Source organism: Trematomus bernacchii, unplaced genomic scaffold (assembly GCF_902827165.1).
Source record: "Trematomus bernacchii unplaced genomic scaffold, fTreBer1.1, whole genome shotgun sequence".
NCBI classification, from domain to species: Eukaryota; Metazoa; Chordata; class Actinopteri; order Perciformes; family Nototheniidae; genus Trematomus; species Trematomus bernacchii.
Genome location: NW_022987739.1, coordinates 21,199,909 through 21,217,575, shown reverse-complemented (window position 1 = coordinate 21,217,575; position 17,667 = coordinate 21,199,909). Strand labels below are relative to the sequence as shown.

The 17,667-nt window shown below is 41.6% G+C and overlaps 1 protein-coding gene across 1 annotated transcript in view; it reads right to left on the bottom strand.

Annotated features, from left to right (window-relative positions):
- Positions 1-222: 222 nt before the first annotated feature.
- ghrhrb (growth hormone releasing hormone receptor b) overlaps positions 223-17,667 on the bottom strand; it is a 55,366-nt gene continuing 37,921 nt past the window's right edge. Inside the window, exons 4-13 of the mRNA XM_034147266.1 lie at positions 10,476-10,576; positions 8,996-9,093; positions 8,392-8,524; positions 4,072-4,225; positions 3,883-3,943; positions 3,518-3,587; positions 2,767-2,858; positions 2,536-2,665; positions 2,371-2,412; positions 223-932 (exon numbers count right to left, since the gene is read on the bottom strand). Of these exons, the coding sequence (XP_034003157.1) occupies positions 738-932; positions 2,371-2,412; positions 2,536-2,665; positions 2,767-2,858; positions 3,518-3,587; positions 3,883-3,943; positions 4,072-4,225; positions 8,392-8,524; positions 8,996-9,093; positions 10,476-10,576 (1,076 nt within the window). The 3' untranslated portion in view covers positions 223-737. The remainder of the gene's footprint in view (positions 933-2,370; positions 2,413-2,535; positions 2,666-2,766; positions 2,859-3,517; positions 3,588-3,882; positions 3,944-4,071; positions 4,226-8,391; positions 8,525-8,995; positions 9,094-10,475; positions 10,577-17,667) is intronic.

Here is a 17,667-nt window from a genome sequence, read left to right as displayed (position 1 = left end):
CCTTCAGCGCTTGTGACATGTGCGAAATGAACAACTTGGTAGATAAACTTAATCAGATATTTTAGACTGTGTTGGGTGTTTGATAATTAAACCATTCTGCTTTTTAACAGCTTCAACCCAAGTGAAAACTGCCGTATTGTAACCCTTATAGGTAATTCACCCGACCCACTTAAGTTTGAACTTACTTAGCAAACACATTTGTGGCTGTCCTCACAAACACAAATAAGAACCAAAACAACACAAACACAACAATGTATCAAAAACCAGAGCATTGAAAGAGCTGTGACAGAACAAATTATGTAAATTGTTACTTATATAGATGATTTTCTATTGATTTATGTTTAAACAATGACAACGTTTTGAAGCCACATCTGTTACTTTTGTAAATACAGAGTAACAATTTGCTGGTTGTGAGTAAGATGTGTAGGATGACCCCAAAGCTAAATCTTTCCTATGATACCAAATCAATAAAATATTTGACCTCTGTGTCTTGCCCATATGAAGCCTTTTAGTTAGAAATTAATTCATATTATGGGGGAAAGGAGTGTGGGATAATGGGAATCGAAAAAGTTAGGCATAAGTCAACAAGTTTGGTTGTATATGAGGCAGCCCATGTAAGATTCTGCAACACATTCGTACCGTACGGAGTTACGAGGTACCTTGAACATTCTTAGGCTCTGTGGTTTGGTCACTGGACGTCGGCCAGATGCCGAGCAGTTTACATGAACAGCTGTGCCTTAGACGCTGGACACGTTGCTGGGCGTGAGGGTGTGTGTCTCTGAGGCCGGCTGATCTTTGGGGCTGGATTTGTCCAGGACGGAGATCTGTGTGATCGTGCTGCTTTCAGTGAACAACGTACGACGCCGTTTACTGTAGCGCAGGTACTTCTGAGTCTGCCACTTCCAAAACCTCTTCTTAAGCTCTGCCTGCACCTACAAAAAACATACATAAATAAAAACCGATGGAATGCTTAAGAGACCATATCGCATTGTGTTCTTCTCTAAAAGGTACATCTTGGTCTGTAACAGGCTTTTTTCTTCTTCCTGGACTAAAAATACACTTTCGGATTCTTTTCAAAAACATACCATAGAATTTTAGCCTGATTTGAAAAAATCAAGTATATTTTTGTTATTTCTCAGAAAATAAACTATTGTTCTGCATGTCCTCACAGGTGTTTTCACTTGTTTTGCCTGATTAGACCGCATCTCTTTTAACCTGTAGTTAGAACCCTAATCAACCAGGGAGTGAAAACACCTGTGTGAGTGTGGAGGCCCTGACCAGAGTCACACCAGTTTTTACAAAAGCATCTGCTTGGAGCTGCTTTAATTTATTTGTGCTTCATCTGAAAATAAAAGTGGTGAGAATCCCAAACAAGAATAAAATAAATTATAACAATGAATCCAACTTCTTTATACATATTATGAGCCAAACGTTACCAAATATACCATACCATACTACTACTCTGCAAACACATTAAGACTTCTTCACATCATGCAAACAGACAGCCAACAGTCCTTATATAAACGTACCTCTTTGAGCATGTTTAGAAAACTGTTTACTTATTTGGCCAATGTATTTAATACCTGTGAAATCGATGCACTTTCATTCTCATCAAGAATGGTATTTTTTCATACGTTTTATAGCCGCTATTGAGATTTTACAATTATGTTTTTAATGTTTGATGTCATATTTTATGATGATATCACCTCAAAATGGATGAGTGCAGCAACAGTGAGAATAAACTCCACGCAAATCCTTTGTTTTTAAAGGCTAAACACTTACAAATATTTTGGTTGGATAATAACCTTTGTGAATTTCGGAAATGATTAAATATATCTTTCCTGTTCTTTCACTTGTTTCCTTTTCCTTATTTCTTCATGTGTTTCTTTTCTTACTCATTTTTTTTAATGACAAACCATTTATATCTTTCTCGAATTTGCCTCAGTCATCAGGGGATACAACTTTGCCACCTCTGTTATTGCGGCCAAAGATTTTAATATCATCGTCATTCCCATAGAAACACTTCTGTGCCTTTAATGCCTGCACCCTGGACACGCTGTCTCAATGTCTTCAAATTCACATATTACTGAATGAGACCAATACTATGAGACATGTCCAGATCTGAAACATTTATTACGAAACTTCATAAATATACTATGAATAATATATATATATTTAAAATATGAACAACTTGTTGGTTGACATGCAAAACCAATGTTATGGTCCTTTACTTGTTAACACATGTTAACTAAACTTCAGGTATGTTTGCAATAGTAATAATTAAGGATGTTGCCCTCCATAACCAATTCCAATGAGATCATATGAATTATTTAATTATAAGCCTGCATATAAAGTATAGTATTGACTTACCTCGCCATTCAGGAAACAGTAGAGCAGGGCAACAACGAATCCCTTCAGAGCAGAAAAGTATTATAGGAACAGTATTAAATATTAAAAACGCACATCCGGAGCAAACTTGAATCTCCAATATCTCAGTGTTGATACTTAAGTTTGTACCAGTGTTGTGTGTTGTACCTGAAAGGATCCAAGGCCGAGCTCTATGAAGATCCGTGCCTCTGCTCCTGTGTTCTCTGGCAGGAAGGCAAACACCATGTAGTGCATCCCAAACAGAGGGATGAGGAGCAGAGTGGATTTGGCAAGCCTCCTGCGCACATTGTAAAAAAAAGATACCCATGAAAAAGACATACAATTGCTGAATGTGTTTGTGCATATCTTAAAGTGAAGCTGAATGTAATCTCTTCTCACTTGAAGTGACTGGTGTCATTGCCACCGACACCGGGAGATGTCAGCTTCTGGACCAGAATCCTGATCACGTTAATGAAGATGATGAAGTTTACCTACATGAAACAAAGAAAGACCTAAAGAAAAACACAAAGCCAACACAGTATATGCTACAACTGTAGCAATTGTTATTGGCTGGCCCGCAGTCATACCTTTGGAAAATTGAATGAAAAAGGGGAAAAAGTTCCACTCTTTATTTTGTTTTGTTGATGGCAGAATAAAAACACTCGGCCACCACTGAGGGCATGGTTACACATGCGCAAAATTACCATTGGCTAATATTTGCCTCTTGTTCAGTTGAAATTGAACAACTTCAAATTTGAACCTTGTATCGCGTTGAGTTGTTCTTTTGGGAAACTTTGGCGAAGTCGCAGCCTTAACCAATAGCAAAGAGGTGTCACACATATATCTTTCATGGTCTATTGTCAGCCATTACCTACTAACCCTAAAATCAACCCCATTTCAAACTGGGGAAAAACGAAGTCCACTGTTTTTGCTGTTAACAGACAAAGATAACAAGCCTTTCTTGGCACTCTGCCATTTTTACCTGCTTCCATGCATGTAGGAAATGCACCAACAAATGTGCTTTTGTTAAATCTAATGAGAACACAAAATACGTTTCTACAGCAGTGCCAAAGAGTCATACAGGCCCTATCCAAGATTGAGGACTCTTATAATTCCTCAATAGCTCCCATTGTTACTGTGCTGCACTCACCAGTAGTGATGCAGTTATTGGAGCTTTTATGATCCACCAGATGAAGGCCACATCTGTGTCATCCCAACACCTGGGACACACAACAGTAATGAGATAAACAAGGTGGTTACATGGGTGCAATTTTGTTCATCTCAACACTACACACACGAAAACACACTAACCCACGAAAACACACTAACCTCAGCTAGAACAGTGTGTTAGAAATATAAGAAGCAATCCTAAATTGAACTATCTAAAGATTAACTCTAATTTGTCAGCTTTCAACCCTTCTGAGTGTTTTTGATTTAACAGGTGTACGTAAAAGTAATTAGAAAACCCTTTCTGCTCCTATAAATGTTCTCAGATTTTCTCCCGCAGAAGCTCACCCCTTGTTATCGTAGAAGTTTCGAGTGAGGATCCACGCCATTATGATCGTTGTTGGGAGACCTTGGAGATACAAACACAGTGTTATCATTAAGAGAGAGAAAACACAGAGCTCTAACAAGAACCAAAGAGAGGAGGGAAGGTAGAAAATTAAAGCAAACACTGAAAGGTGAAAGAGAAAGATTGCCCACCCCAGCCGATGAGTATGTACCACCAGAAGTATTTCTTCTGGAAGACAAAGGTGAGAGCAAGCAGCGTCTGCAGGTACATGCCCTCCACCAGAAGCCAGAAGTAGTTGGCTAGGATACTGAACTGGAAAAAGGCCACAGCTGATTTACAGGACGGCTGTGGGACGAGGGTTAGGGTTAGGGCAAAAAGAAATTGCATTAGAATTGTTGCATAACGAAATGAGAATTATGTTTTCCATCAACTGGTTCTAACTGCAGACTAAAGCTTAGTTTTTTCAGGAGTTGGTAGTGGATAGCTATGCTTAACACATGACTGTGATTCACAACGAAACACTGTAAAAGAAGTTGAGGTGGCAAGAGAGTTCATGAATTAGTTTCTATTGGTTCAAGCAAGTATAGAGTAGAGAGATCTGTCTAGGACAGGGGTCTCCAACCTTTCTTCATCTGAGAGCTACTTTGAAAAAATGAAAGTGGCCAAGAGCAACTTGCATCACATCGCTTACATTTATTCACATAGCCCTCATCAGTTGAATTAAGCTATACTTTTGTACACATGTGAAATTGCAATACCTAAAGCTTATCAAAAATCTTAACTTCACATCAAGTTCCAAGAAAACGAACATTTCTCACATATTATGGCCCACGTAAGTACATCACTGAACATTCACATAAGTGTCCTTAATCACCACCTTACAAGCATCTTATGGTTGTAAAATAAGTGCATTCACTCTTTTTCACAGTTGGTGAGATGAGTGGCGCTGCATGGAGTCCACCATAGAGGTGTATGCTGGAGTGTACCTACTTAGGTTCACTCTAATAGAGTCATTTATATGTTCTTCAGTCATTCTTGTTCTGTATTTAGATTTCATGACATTCATGTCAGAAAAAGCTGCTTCACAAAGTAGAGCCAAATAAAGCAAACATTTTCAGTGCTGCTTGGTGAATGTTCTTATAGTTTTCTGGGTCTACAAGGCTCCAGAAATGTTGTGAGTTTTGCTGAGACTTAAGCTGAACATTATTTTGGAGATTTATAATCTCCATCTCCGTCTCCACAGGATTGACACTGAACAGTTCAGCCATCTTTTTCTTCTTCTTCTTCGTCTTGACATTAAATTATAAACCACAATAAATCAATTGTATAGGTCTAGCCTCCCTATATCTGTGTGTGAAATTGTTCCATCCTCAAAAACAAAAAACTAATACTTCTGCAGTCTAGCTGCAGCTTCTAGCAACGGTCTTCTGTTAAAAAAAAGACACTGAATGTCTTGAATGTGGCATCACACACATGACTTAAGTCTGAACATAGCAGACAACAGGAGTATTTACAACATCATTATAAAAACTAAAATAGTGCATATGGGTGCACACTTACATTCTCTGTCTTACTGTTACATAAATCCCATGAATGTATGAGATTAAGTTAGCTTCATCATATCTCAATCAGTGATTAAGTGAATAATAAAGTTTCTATTGGGTCACTATCAGCTTGTCACTCATTATTTTCAGGGAGGGGGCCTGACATGACGATAACGAGTGTTTTTCAAAAAACACAAATCCCTCGTGTGTCTCTGAGCCGCAGCGACAGTGCCTGATTCAGAGCGGAGCGGGTCATTCTGCTGTTAGTTCTGGACTGGTGTTGGTGGAGAAAGGAGACTGCTCCGTGTGTGGTGTCGCTGTGTCGCTGTCACGTCTGTTCCTTGATCTCTGCGTCACCGACCAATTTGATATTCGTGTGACAGAACAAATTCTAAAATAAAAAACCTTATTGTCCAGCCGCGGCCGAAAAATGCTATAATCGATAATCGAGCGGCGAGCAACTGAAAAGCTGCCTGATCGACGTGTTGGAGAGCCCTGGTCTAGGATGTGTAAGCTTAGCATGGCGTCCAAACAGGTCGTCTTACCTATAAGGTAAATTATAAATCTGTACATTTTGGTTACTGTTTATTCAAACTAGTCATGCCAAAATATTGCATGTTTCTCTCAGCCATATTGTTTTAAACTTAAACATAAGTAAGTAAATTACTCTAAGGCTACATTCACATGATTAGCGGTTTGCACCCTGCTCACAGCGAGGTTGGATGCAGAGTGTAAGAAATAAAATCAATGTTGATATGGTGTAATTTAAATTAAATACACTGTTGTAATTTAAAACTGTTTTATTCTGGAAAACCGGAAGTTCACACACACTTTCAATTTAAAACTTTTATTCTGAAAATTCTTCATTTCCGGTTAGCATTAGCATGTGGCTAAAGACTACGTTTTGAAAAAGTGAATTCAAGGTTAAATGACACATAGTGTTGTACACTAAACATACTGTCTTTAACACTCATTTATTGACGCTCACGCTGCAATACTGTTATTAGGGAATGTTTTTTAACCACAGACATTAGAATGCTGCAATTTAACACCAGAAAAACGACAGGAATTGCCTCGGACCCGCACCCGTCGACGCCGGCCAATAGGAGAAGACTACAGTTGATAACCCGTGATGGACAGGGAGAATCGATCTCTTCTTCACCATCCGCTGCCCCAACGCGAACGGGACCAACAGCTGGGAGGGGGGGAGCCACCAACTCGCAAATTTCATTGTGTATCATCGCATTATTTGTTTAATTAAATGCTGTTAACTTTTATAAGCTTCCTTGTACTCTTTTCAGTTTATCCTAGTCTCTGGGTTTAACAAATCCTAACAAGAGCCTTGTGGGAAACACAGCTATTTAAGTAATGTTTCTGTTTACCTCACTTGCTAGCTTGCGCCGCTTCTTTCAACTTCTATCTGATTGGTTACGTATGAAAACGTTAACTGTAAATAGCTGTTTTACCGCGTATCTTGTGAATGTAGCTCAAGTCATCCTGACACCTGACAGTATAGTCATGAAATCACATGCACATTACACAAAACTGCTGCATTGGGAAAACAAATATGATATATAAACCATCTATATTTAATTCCCTCTTTTATTGAAAAGAAAGAAAGAATTTGGTTAAGGTTTTATTACATTTCAGTATTGCCTCTAGCTGCTTCATTTTAAATGAGAAGCCTGTGAAAGGTGTTAAATATGCATTTGATGCATAATAATAATAATGCTAAAGGACTCAGGCTAAAGCTACATGCTACGTGCAAAAAGTTAGCCAACTGATGATCCCTGTAGAGGACAATAAAGGAGCTAACTTATTGTTCTTGTAAAGAAGATTTATAGGTTAGCTTTCGGTTGATACTACAGTAATGTCCTAAGTATAACCTTTTTTAGATTCCTGTTATAAAAACATACTTTGACAAGCAGATCAGATGAATGCTTTTTAGTTCATAATTTCAAACAATAATTCCTTTACTACATGAGAAAAAGCATGAGGATATGAACACATCAATGTGTGTGGCCAAATGTAGTGTTTGGCTGGTGAAATCTCATTCTAAACAACACCAACTCCTGATCTATTTTTCAGCAATTTTCCTGTCACTATTTTCCTGTCTTTTCCCTCCGAGTTTTGTTTTTGGTTCAGATAGAGCACAGCAGCTTTGTCTCGTCTTCTTGTCTCTCTGATGGCTCTTTTTGACCAAAGCAGTGATGGTGATTTGCTGACGCTGGTCCCTCATAGCCAAACAAGAGGGGCACTTATCATTTCTCCATGCGTCCTCATCAGTAGAAAAGTAGGAGAAACACTTGTCATTAATGCTCTCTCAGGCTCCGCTTAGTCACTCCCAGCATGTCAAGCCTATTCGTTTTCGCCCTCTATGATAATAAGCTCTTATGAGTTTGTGAGATTCGTGCCAGTAAAACAACATGCAGGTTATCTTTCCTCCTCACACAACCAACAGACTGTATCACATGAAAGAAGTCATTTAGTTTCAAGTTTTTGTGATTTATTCTATCAATCCTAATTCTGTACATCCCACCTGAGATAAAATATTGATTTCTTTCTTTATCCTTTCTTCCCATTTTACTTTTGTCCTCATCTTCTTTCCTCTCTGATTTCCTTCCTTTCATTTAAATTATAATTCTTTATATATTAGTACTTTATTTCCTTGTAATTTTTTTAACTGATCTAAAAGTACCACAATCCCTAGGATTCCCGAAAGTGTTACCTAACCAAAAACGTCGCTCTCCTCATCTTCACTCTTCACTTTTGAGACATGAGAGCATTTGACTGCTTTATGTGTTTCCTTCCAAGCTGGATTTTAGAATACAGGACAAAACTACTTGTTGCGTGACCCGTTTTCTTTCTATATCGAATTGAAGCCATGGTTTCACATTTGTAAAGGATGAGTCCTTCATGGGTAAATATAGACACACTAATGGACCTACAGTGGGGTTTCACACTCACAGTGGACATGGAGCAGTGGTCCAGGTTTACATCTGAAAAAAGAACGCCATCTTTAATGAAGACAGCGCTCGCTCTCAGGATGAAGGAGAAGAAAAGGTTCATGTGGATGTAATTCCTGGTGCAGTGAAACTTCCTGAGAACGCAAAAAAAAACGTTTTTCATTTCTTAAAAGGAGGTATATCTTTGTAAACACATGTAGGGTATATGCAAGAAATTATTTGTAAGCCTGGTAGCTTTGGACATTGTGTTTTGAGTTAAGTATAGCAAGTATATTTTGAAGGGAAAACAACTGCGTCCTTGAAATACAGGAAAAAAATTATAACTTTTCAATATGCCGTCTCCATACTCTTATGTTCATGCATTTTTATCTGTACCAATCTGTATCCAAAACGGTTTCAAATGAATGCTAAGTACGCATATTATGTTTAAAATGGTTTGGATAGGTTCAGGAACAAAAATCATTAGGTTACATTTAGAGAAACTAAACCTTACTTTGTTAAGGTTATTGACCTTTGTCATCATGTTTACAATAATAAACATATTCTTAAGCTTACTGCTCAATCATGGTCATGCTTTAATAAAAAAAGACAGATTTCAGTCTTACCTGAAAACAGTGAAGACAAAAATAGCTGATATAAGAGAGATGAGGGAGGTAGCGTAGCCAGCGGTGTACACCTGTTTGAAGTTTGAGAAGTATGTTGTCTGAAAAAACAAACAAAAAAACAACAAATGTTAGCATATATTGTACGTAATAACTGTTAATTGCTCACTCACACTATTCAAACCCATCCTAAGTGCTAATTAATGTTATGAGAAAACTAAGTTGAACAGTGTGATCTACAGTAAGTGAAATGTAGCTTACACTTGTATGAAATTGGTTAGGGCTAGGGTTTAGGGCAGGAAAAGCCAGAATTGCAGGCTTCCAAATCTGGCTTTGTAACTAGTATTAGTGGACCTTCAATACATTTCTCGAATGCGAAGATTACTAACTTCCTGTAAAGTCCTTTGTAGCCCTTGTAAATCTGCCACAGCCACATTCATTGCCAATGGGATGCAAAAAAAAAAGATTTGTAAGGGTAGTCATTCTGGCTGGCGGTGTGTTATACAGTGAGGTACAGTGCTGTCCCTGGCCCTAGGTGAAATGTTGTCATGAGCACCACACCCACCCCCCCCCCCCCCCCCTCTCCCCCACCCCCCCTGTGGTGCACATAATTGCGCCACATTTGCGCATAAGATGTGGGGAGGGGCGGCCCTGAAGAGACACAAAGTATAGTAGATAACAAAATCAACTGGTTAGCGCTATACACTACTTTAAAAGGGTTGAGGTTAATCCGAAACTTTAGGGAGTTATTTGATGATGGTTTAGGATTAATTTTAAATATGCCGTCCACACTCATAGTGTGTTGCTCGATTCTTCACTTTAAGAAACTGCACCACAAGTTATTACATTTTCGAGTCTATTTTTGTTCACCTTTGACAGAGGATTTGCACTTGTAATAAGATAGATTGATTTTACAACATTCTTCTTAGGAAAAGCAGTGAGAACAGGCGCTCTAATTATTCATCCTGACCTCTTCCCAGACAGTCTGTACAACATCGCTTTCTTACTCTTTTGCTTCACATAGAAAGTCAACATTTCCTCAACAGCAAGAGACCGTTTTTCATGTTAAAAATAGGACATTTTGTTGACCTTATACCAGCTTTGACAGTTTAGGAAGGTTCATGTTGATGCCTCAGAAAAATAATCTTTTTAACACTGCCTCAAATAATATCTGTATCGTGAGTACATCTTTGGCCTTACTACTTAACCATTAAAAGCAAAATCATTGGCTGAGTATTGGAAGGCTAGTAATCAAAATTCCTTGTTTAAAATATTAATCTTTCTATGAAAAAAAAGAAGAAAAAGATTAGTCCTCAAATATCCGCCAGTAGTGATGCTGTAAATTATATCAATATGTTTTGGTATCATTAACATATTCACACAATGTCAACCAGACAAAAAACCTGATGATAATGGACTGACAGATGGTGCCGTTTATTTACCTGTAGAATATTTCACAGTAGTAATCAATTCAAATAGCTACCTCTGGTTCTGTCTCTTCGTACTCTGTGAACTCGCAGGCGTCCTCATAGGAGGGGTAGAGATCAGACCAGCCATCCTCGGTGCAGTTCCTGTAGATGTAACCTAAAAATACACATACACTTCTCAGTGGCAAGGACAGAAGGGTATCTGCCAACAAAAAGACTCCAGGGGAGGCAGAGGAACCTAGGATGTCGACACAAAAACACAACTAGGAGGATTACCCAAAACAGTAAAAAGGGAGATAAGTGGCACTAATCAGTCACCCAAAAAGTAGGGTAGGGGGAAACTAAATAAATGACTGATAGACAGCACTAAAACAAGTATTCCAATTTGAGGAGAAAGTCCGACTTGGGAATGCTGGGTGGACTTCAGACAGTTGGCAAGGCAATGTAAACAGAAAGAGAAAAAGATTAACGACTCTTGGTGGTTCCATCTTCACTGGACAGGAAATTGAAATTAATCTATTTTAGTTTGGATGATGGAAGAATTACATTTGAAAAAAGCAACTCCTTTCGGTTAAAGAAATTATCCCAAAAACTGTCCACTTCGGAATCCATGGATTGTTCTGAAAACTGAACATCGTTTCTGGATCTGTTGTGGAACATTTATGTTGCTGAGAGCCACTATCTGAATTATAGTCTCCTCAAGTATGTGGACAATCCTGTCCGTGCCAACATTTGAAGGCTCTTTCCTTTTTCAACATCAAAATGATTGGGACAAAACAATGAAGAACTGAAATGTGACAGGGCACAGAGAAACCACTTAGATATTTCCTTCATTAGAAAGTCTAGACCCGGGGATTGCAGACTTTCGTTAATATTTCTGAGCCAGGTTAGAGCAGGCTAAGACTACAGTATAAGCACACAATCTCAAAAACGTCTGATATTTTAACCGTTAAATAGTACGTTTTAAGCGAAATTGCCTGTGTTGGGTAAGCATTTGACCAGAGAAATCTGCTTGTTCTACTCAAATTCAAGGAAACAGAGGTTATATCTCTCACAGGCTCCGCCCTCTACTGGACTCTATGGGTACTACCTTATCATGCAAGCATTCACCTACTGAGATTTCTATAGACGTAGCCGGCCCCGGGGCGGGCCTACCTGAATGCGTGCGCATCTCACTTCCGTATAAAAGGAGGCCTCGCCTCCTGACCACCATCCTTTACTCTTCAGCGAGCGGAGGTGATAGCCTAGCACTGAGTCCGAGACGTATTATTTGAGAGAAAGGAAGAAAGAAAACAAGTATTTTTTGAAATCATGCCCTGGATTAAATAGCGGGCGTCGATCCCCACCACCTCTGCTTCGAGTGTGGGGGACCAGGATATGGCCGAGGCGGTGCAATTCACGTTCGCCATTCCTTCCGGGTCCGGCGTCCATGGAAGTCCACCGCCCAGGGCTGTACTCTCCCTGGATGATGATCATGGCGGCGGGTGTGTGGGCTACTCGTTCATTGCTAGAGATGCCCCCGCCTCACAAGGTCAGAGCGATTATTGGGCCGCAAGGCCGAATAAGTAGCTTGGTCCACGGGCCTTGCCCCAGGCCCGGTTCCCTTTGGGGGACCGGTGCTTGGTGGCTTCACATGATATAGGGGCGACCCTACTTCATCACAGGCCACCGCCGCCGCTGCCTGCCGTGTGATGTCCCTGGGATATCACGCCGCATGGCACTTTCCAAAGAGGACCGTGTTGATCTCCTGGGAGCCCCCGTGTTTACGGAAGGGCTCTTTGGATCGATCTCCTTGCTCACGGGATAAGGAGTAATCGCAGCGTGGCTGCTTCTTGCCCATCCCCAGAGGAAGAAACACTGTCATACACTCCCCGCCTCTGCTGTAAACCCCAGTATAGGGAGCCAGCAGGTGGGTATGTGCACGTGAGTGGGATAAACCGAGTGCTGTCAAAGCACTGTGCGGGTTCAAGAGACGCTATTGCCGGCGTGCTGTTGTCAGAAAACACACCTTGCCTGGTATAATAGCTCCGATTAATGCATTTCACCGTTGAATGGGAAATACAGCGTTAATACGTGGGCGCGCGGCCCTCGTAAGAGTGGCCGCGGTGCGTTCAGGGACCTCCGCAGGAGAACGGTGGTTTACGTTTGTAAACTCTAGTTCTGGAGTGGTGTGTGTGTGTGTGTGGGAAAATGCATTCAGTAAACACGGTTGCATTTATCTCAGAGTAAGAGTCATCTCTCTCCACAATTCCACTTTTCCTCATAATGTCCGTTTCAAAGAGAGGGCATTGTGACGGCGCGCGCGGCCCCCCTCCCCTGAGGGCGGGCCGCGGTGCGTTCAAAGACCTCAGTAGAGAGAAGAGTCACCGCGGCGCGCACTCCTCCACAGTAGAGATGGCAAATCCGGATCCTTTTACGGACTCAGGGTCTTCTGAGTCAGTCATTGAAGAGATCCGGATCATACGAGTCATTTGAGTCATATGAGTCAGCATCACCAAGACCGTAGAAATCCTATTGGTGAAACCGAAAAGTTGATGCATTTCACGAGCATATTATTATTCCATATATTTTGAATATATATATATATTTGTATATATATATATATAATATCTGCATGTATATTTTCTATTTCGACATGTATATTTTATATTTTATTTTATTTTTCTTTCTATTCTTGTATATTTTGTAGTTTTGTTTTATTGTAAAATGCCTTTTATGCTGCTGTAACAACAATTTCCCAATTTGGGATCAATAAAGTACTATCTATCTATCTATCTATTAAACTGACGTTATATTAACCTCCGCTACACAGTGTATTTTTGCTTTAATAAAAAATGTTGATCACAAAAAAAAGGGTTATTTTGCGATTTGGCGAATCTGAGTCTGCTGTTGACTCGTGCATGAGGACGAGTCTGCTGGATCTCTGGATCTGCTGCTATATACGGCTCCGAGTCCGCACGAGTCAGGATTTGCGAATCTGAGTCTGCTGTGGACTCGTGCATGACGACGAGTCTGCTGGATCTCTGGATCTGCTGCTATATGGTTACGGCTCCGAGTCCGCACGAGTCTGATCCGCTGTGTGTTGCAGCGAGTCAGGATTTGCGAATCTGCGAATCTGCGAATCTGCGAGTCTGCGAGTCTGCTGTTGATAGCGCGGGAGCCGGGTGCTGGAGGAGGGGCTATGCTCGTGCACATGACGAGTATGGATCTCTGGATCTGCTATGCTATTACGGTTAGGAGCCGTCGGCTCCTCTGAGTCCCCACGAGTCTGCAGGAAGTTTCACTGATCCGCGTCCCCTCCCCTGAGCCAAACGATAACTTCTGGCAGGCAGCTATCCTGTATACTTGCTAAAGGGTAGGTAGATGGACTGGGGTACGTTGTAATGTGATTTTACATGTTATAAAGAGAGTAGCGAGTGACGCAATTTATAGTTTTAATTTGTACGTCACACCAAGTGTGGGACTCAAGGACTCGGGTTAATGGAGAGGGGAGACTCGTCACGACCAGCTCATTTCTAGGATCCGGGTTAATGATCCGGATGAATCAGGACTCGCCCATCTCTACTCCACAGGCCTGCAGACGAGAGAGCGCAGCGCGACGGTGAGACGAAGGGAGAGGTGCCAGCACGGAGATCCCGTGCCCGCGGCGCCCTCCACCTCTTATACCCCATTCACACCAACAGTGTTTCGGGGCCGGTTCGGTGCTGGTGCTTGAAAAGCACCGGGTTTTCCTGTTCACACCGCAGCGGAGCAGCCTCTAAGCTCCGGAATCCGGTTCGTTTCGAGCACCAAAAAGTTGTCCGTGTAGAAGCAAGAACCGCTTACGTCGGAGGGGGGCGAGATTAACCTGAGCTAACAGTTAAGGCGAGTACGGCAAATAAAAGTTGTAACCAGCAGTAGTGCTGAGCAAAAGTGACTAGAACGCAACCACACACTTGTAAAAAAAAAACACGCTTTATAAAGTCAGGCAACACTCACCAGGCTTCGTGTGATTCTGTTTATTTGTACCTTACTTTGACCATCCGTTCGCTGTTATTGATCATTGTGGAGAGCAGGCAGACGTTTTGTTTGTTATTATAGCAGCTATCGGATGGAATCAATACATGGGCTGCACAGGTTGTCATGTCCGACTATCACAAGTAGAATCATAATGAAAAATACGCCGGTAAAAAGTGCCTGTATAAAACGGCTTAGCAAGTAGTCAGTTTAGCTTCGGTTGCTATGCTAACATCACCCATGTTATACCAGAGAAACTTTCATAACAGCGTTGTGATGCCAAACAGCGTCAATTCAGACTGACACCAAACAGCGTCAATTCAGACTGACACACATTCACTTAAGGGGAACTGGGGATATGTAACAGCTGCTTGTGTGACAGTCACTGTCAGACAGTGAATACTTTAGAGCCGTGTGAGCTAACCCGGAGCTAACGGGGGAATACACTCCCGTTGAAGAGCAGTCAGCACTGCAGCGGTCGGTAAATGCCGCTGAAACACATTAATAAACAATGAACCACGGCACTCTGGAGAAAAGTATAAGGTTGGAGAAGTCGTTATTTAATTTAATCTGGCTTCGTATGATTAAAAGCAACGCAGTCCCCGGCCCGTTGTTGTTGTGAGGTGAGCTCCGTTGGGGAGAAAATCAGCGACGTAAACTGTGACGTCATGACGCAGCAGCGGCAGCACCAGTCGGTCTCTGAGCGGTGTGAAAAGAGCCGGAGCTAAACCGAAGTACCGGTTCCGAACCTGAAAAGCTCTAGCACGGAGCTTGAACCGGAGTTGCGTTGGTGTGAAAGGGGTATTTGGCCCACCCCGTGGAACCGGCGTGTCGGCACTCACGGGGACGGGCTGCCCAGCCCCGGCAGGCTCCGCAGCAGCAGAGAGCGGCCGGGTGGGGTGCTCCGTCTTTACGGAGCTGTCTGGCGGGGGGAGAAAATCTCTCCGCCCGGGACGAGAGGGCGAATCCCGCCTCCTCCCTGTACAATGCACAGATCACTACGTTTTCTAAATAAAAATGAGGTTGATCTGTATCCAAATCTAGGTGTCTTTTGTTTTCACAAATGCTACACTTACACACAATGTTAACCGTACAAATTCCCCATTCGCTGCCCCAGCTGTAGCTCCTGTAAAGGAGGTGACTAGTGGGCATGCGCAGATGAGAGGGATGAACCGCAGGGAGTGCTATCTAAAGGAAAGCGCTATGCGGTTACAGGGACATTATGGCCGGCGTATTGCTGTCAGAGAACACACTACGCCTAGAGCAAAGACTCCAGTTAATGCAGTTTACCGTAGTGGTAAAGGCTGCATTATGGCGGAGCCCGCACTCACCAAGCCCCCAGGAAGTGCGCCGGACTCAGATGGAAATATTCGTGGTGGCCAAACGGCGGTACTACACTTCCTTTTGGTTGCCAGGCCCGGAAACACTTTTTCCCATTGACTTACATGGGGAAAGAGTGGTCTGTAAATCGTTGGATAATTTTTTTTAAACTAAATAAACTACCCAGTATGAACACTTGTATAGCCCTTATTAAAAACATTCGTTCCTCAAGTTGTAAAAATGTGCTAATAACGTTATTCTGTGAGTTATTTCCCTCTGCATTATGAACGCGCATCTAACCCACGGGACCGCGCCGCCCGGCACGTTCATGTTACGTGTTCAGCACTACATGCGTTTATCTTTACCCATGGATGCACAATAAGAACGGACCCATATCGCCTTACTGCCAGCCCACGGAGCTGTAATAATGGATATATTGCACATGTTTGCTGTAATTCATCATTTGTAAAATATTATACTACATGGGCTGTATTATTAAATCTTGTACCGTAAATGTTGTATTAACTAAAGTTAATATTACCGACGTAGATTAACGTCCCTGTAGCTTCTTATTGCACTAAGAAGCTTATTGCACTGTATATATATATATACATATATATATATACATATATATATATACATATATACATATATATACATATATATATATACATATGTATATATACATATATACATATATACATATACATATATATATATACATATATATATATACATATATATATATACATATATATATATATATATATGTATATATACATATATATATATATATATATATACACAGTGCAATAATTATTTCATGCTAAATGAAGCTCTGTTGCTTGGATATCACTAGATCCTGTTACAGCGTAATATAAAAGTACATAACGATTGATGTGTAAATTAGCATAATTACTAGCTAACCGCTAGCTGCTAACTGCCGCCTCGTTAATATCAAATCTATCATAATAACAACAATCCATTACCATGCTGTCATGAACGTGCGGTGCTGTTACGTGTATGCAAATTGACGTGCTTGATGTGAACGAGCATTTTGGGGGGCATGGTTAAAGTTGCACATGCGCTATGAGCGCACATACGGGTACTTCTCAGGCATGCCGGGTAATCTGTGACGTTTCGCTCTCTCAAAAGTTGGGCCATTTTATCATCATGCGCGAATGAGCAACTCTCATAGGAATGAATGAGGCCCCGCCTCCCACGCTGTATCCAGTTCTTATTATACATCCATGGCACTCACACAAGAGCGCGTGGCGGTGCGTTCAGGGACCTTAGTAAAAACACACTACGCCTATAAAAACTCCGATTAATGCCGTTTACCGTAGTGGTGAGAACAGCATTATGGTGGAGCGCGCGCACACACAAGAGCGTGAGGCGGTGCGTTCAGTACCTCAGTAAATAATCGGCCCTTTCTGTGTCGACCCTCCATGGGCAAATCTTCCATTCATGGGGAGTTTTGCGGCGGAACGGGTCACCAGAGAGTATCACAGCTTCATAGCTGCGGCTCCACAGCTGAGGGCTTGTACATAAACACAATGTTATGGGGAATGGAAACTCAGCTGTGTACTAATAGGGTGGATGAACAGGTCGCTGAAACGGGGCTATTCACTCCAGTTTCGCAGCGTCCCACCTCCTTTTATGGGCATGCGAGAGGTAAATCTGTCCTCCCAGGAGGAGATGGGTTTCCTCTCAGCAGAGATTCAGGCTCTGGGGCAGAAGCAGGCTGTGTCTGTTGTGCACCCTCAGCACAGAGAAAAGGGTCTTTATTCCATGTACTTCCTGGTTTTCAGGAAGACAGGGGAATTCAGACCTATTCTAGATCTCCGCGGCCTGAATCGCCACATTTCCTGCAGGAAATTCCGCATGGTAACTATGAAACAGAAAGACGCGTACTTTCATGTAGAAATTGCT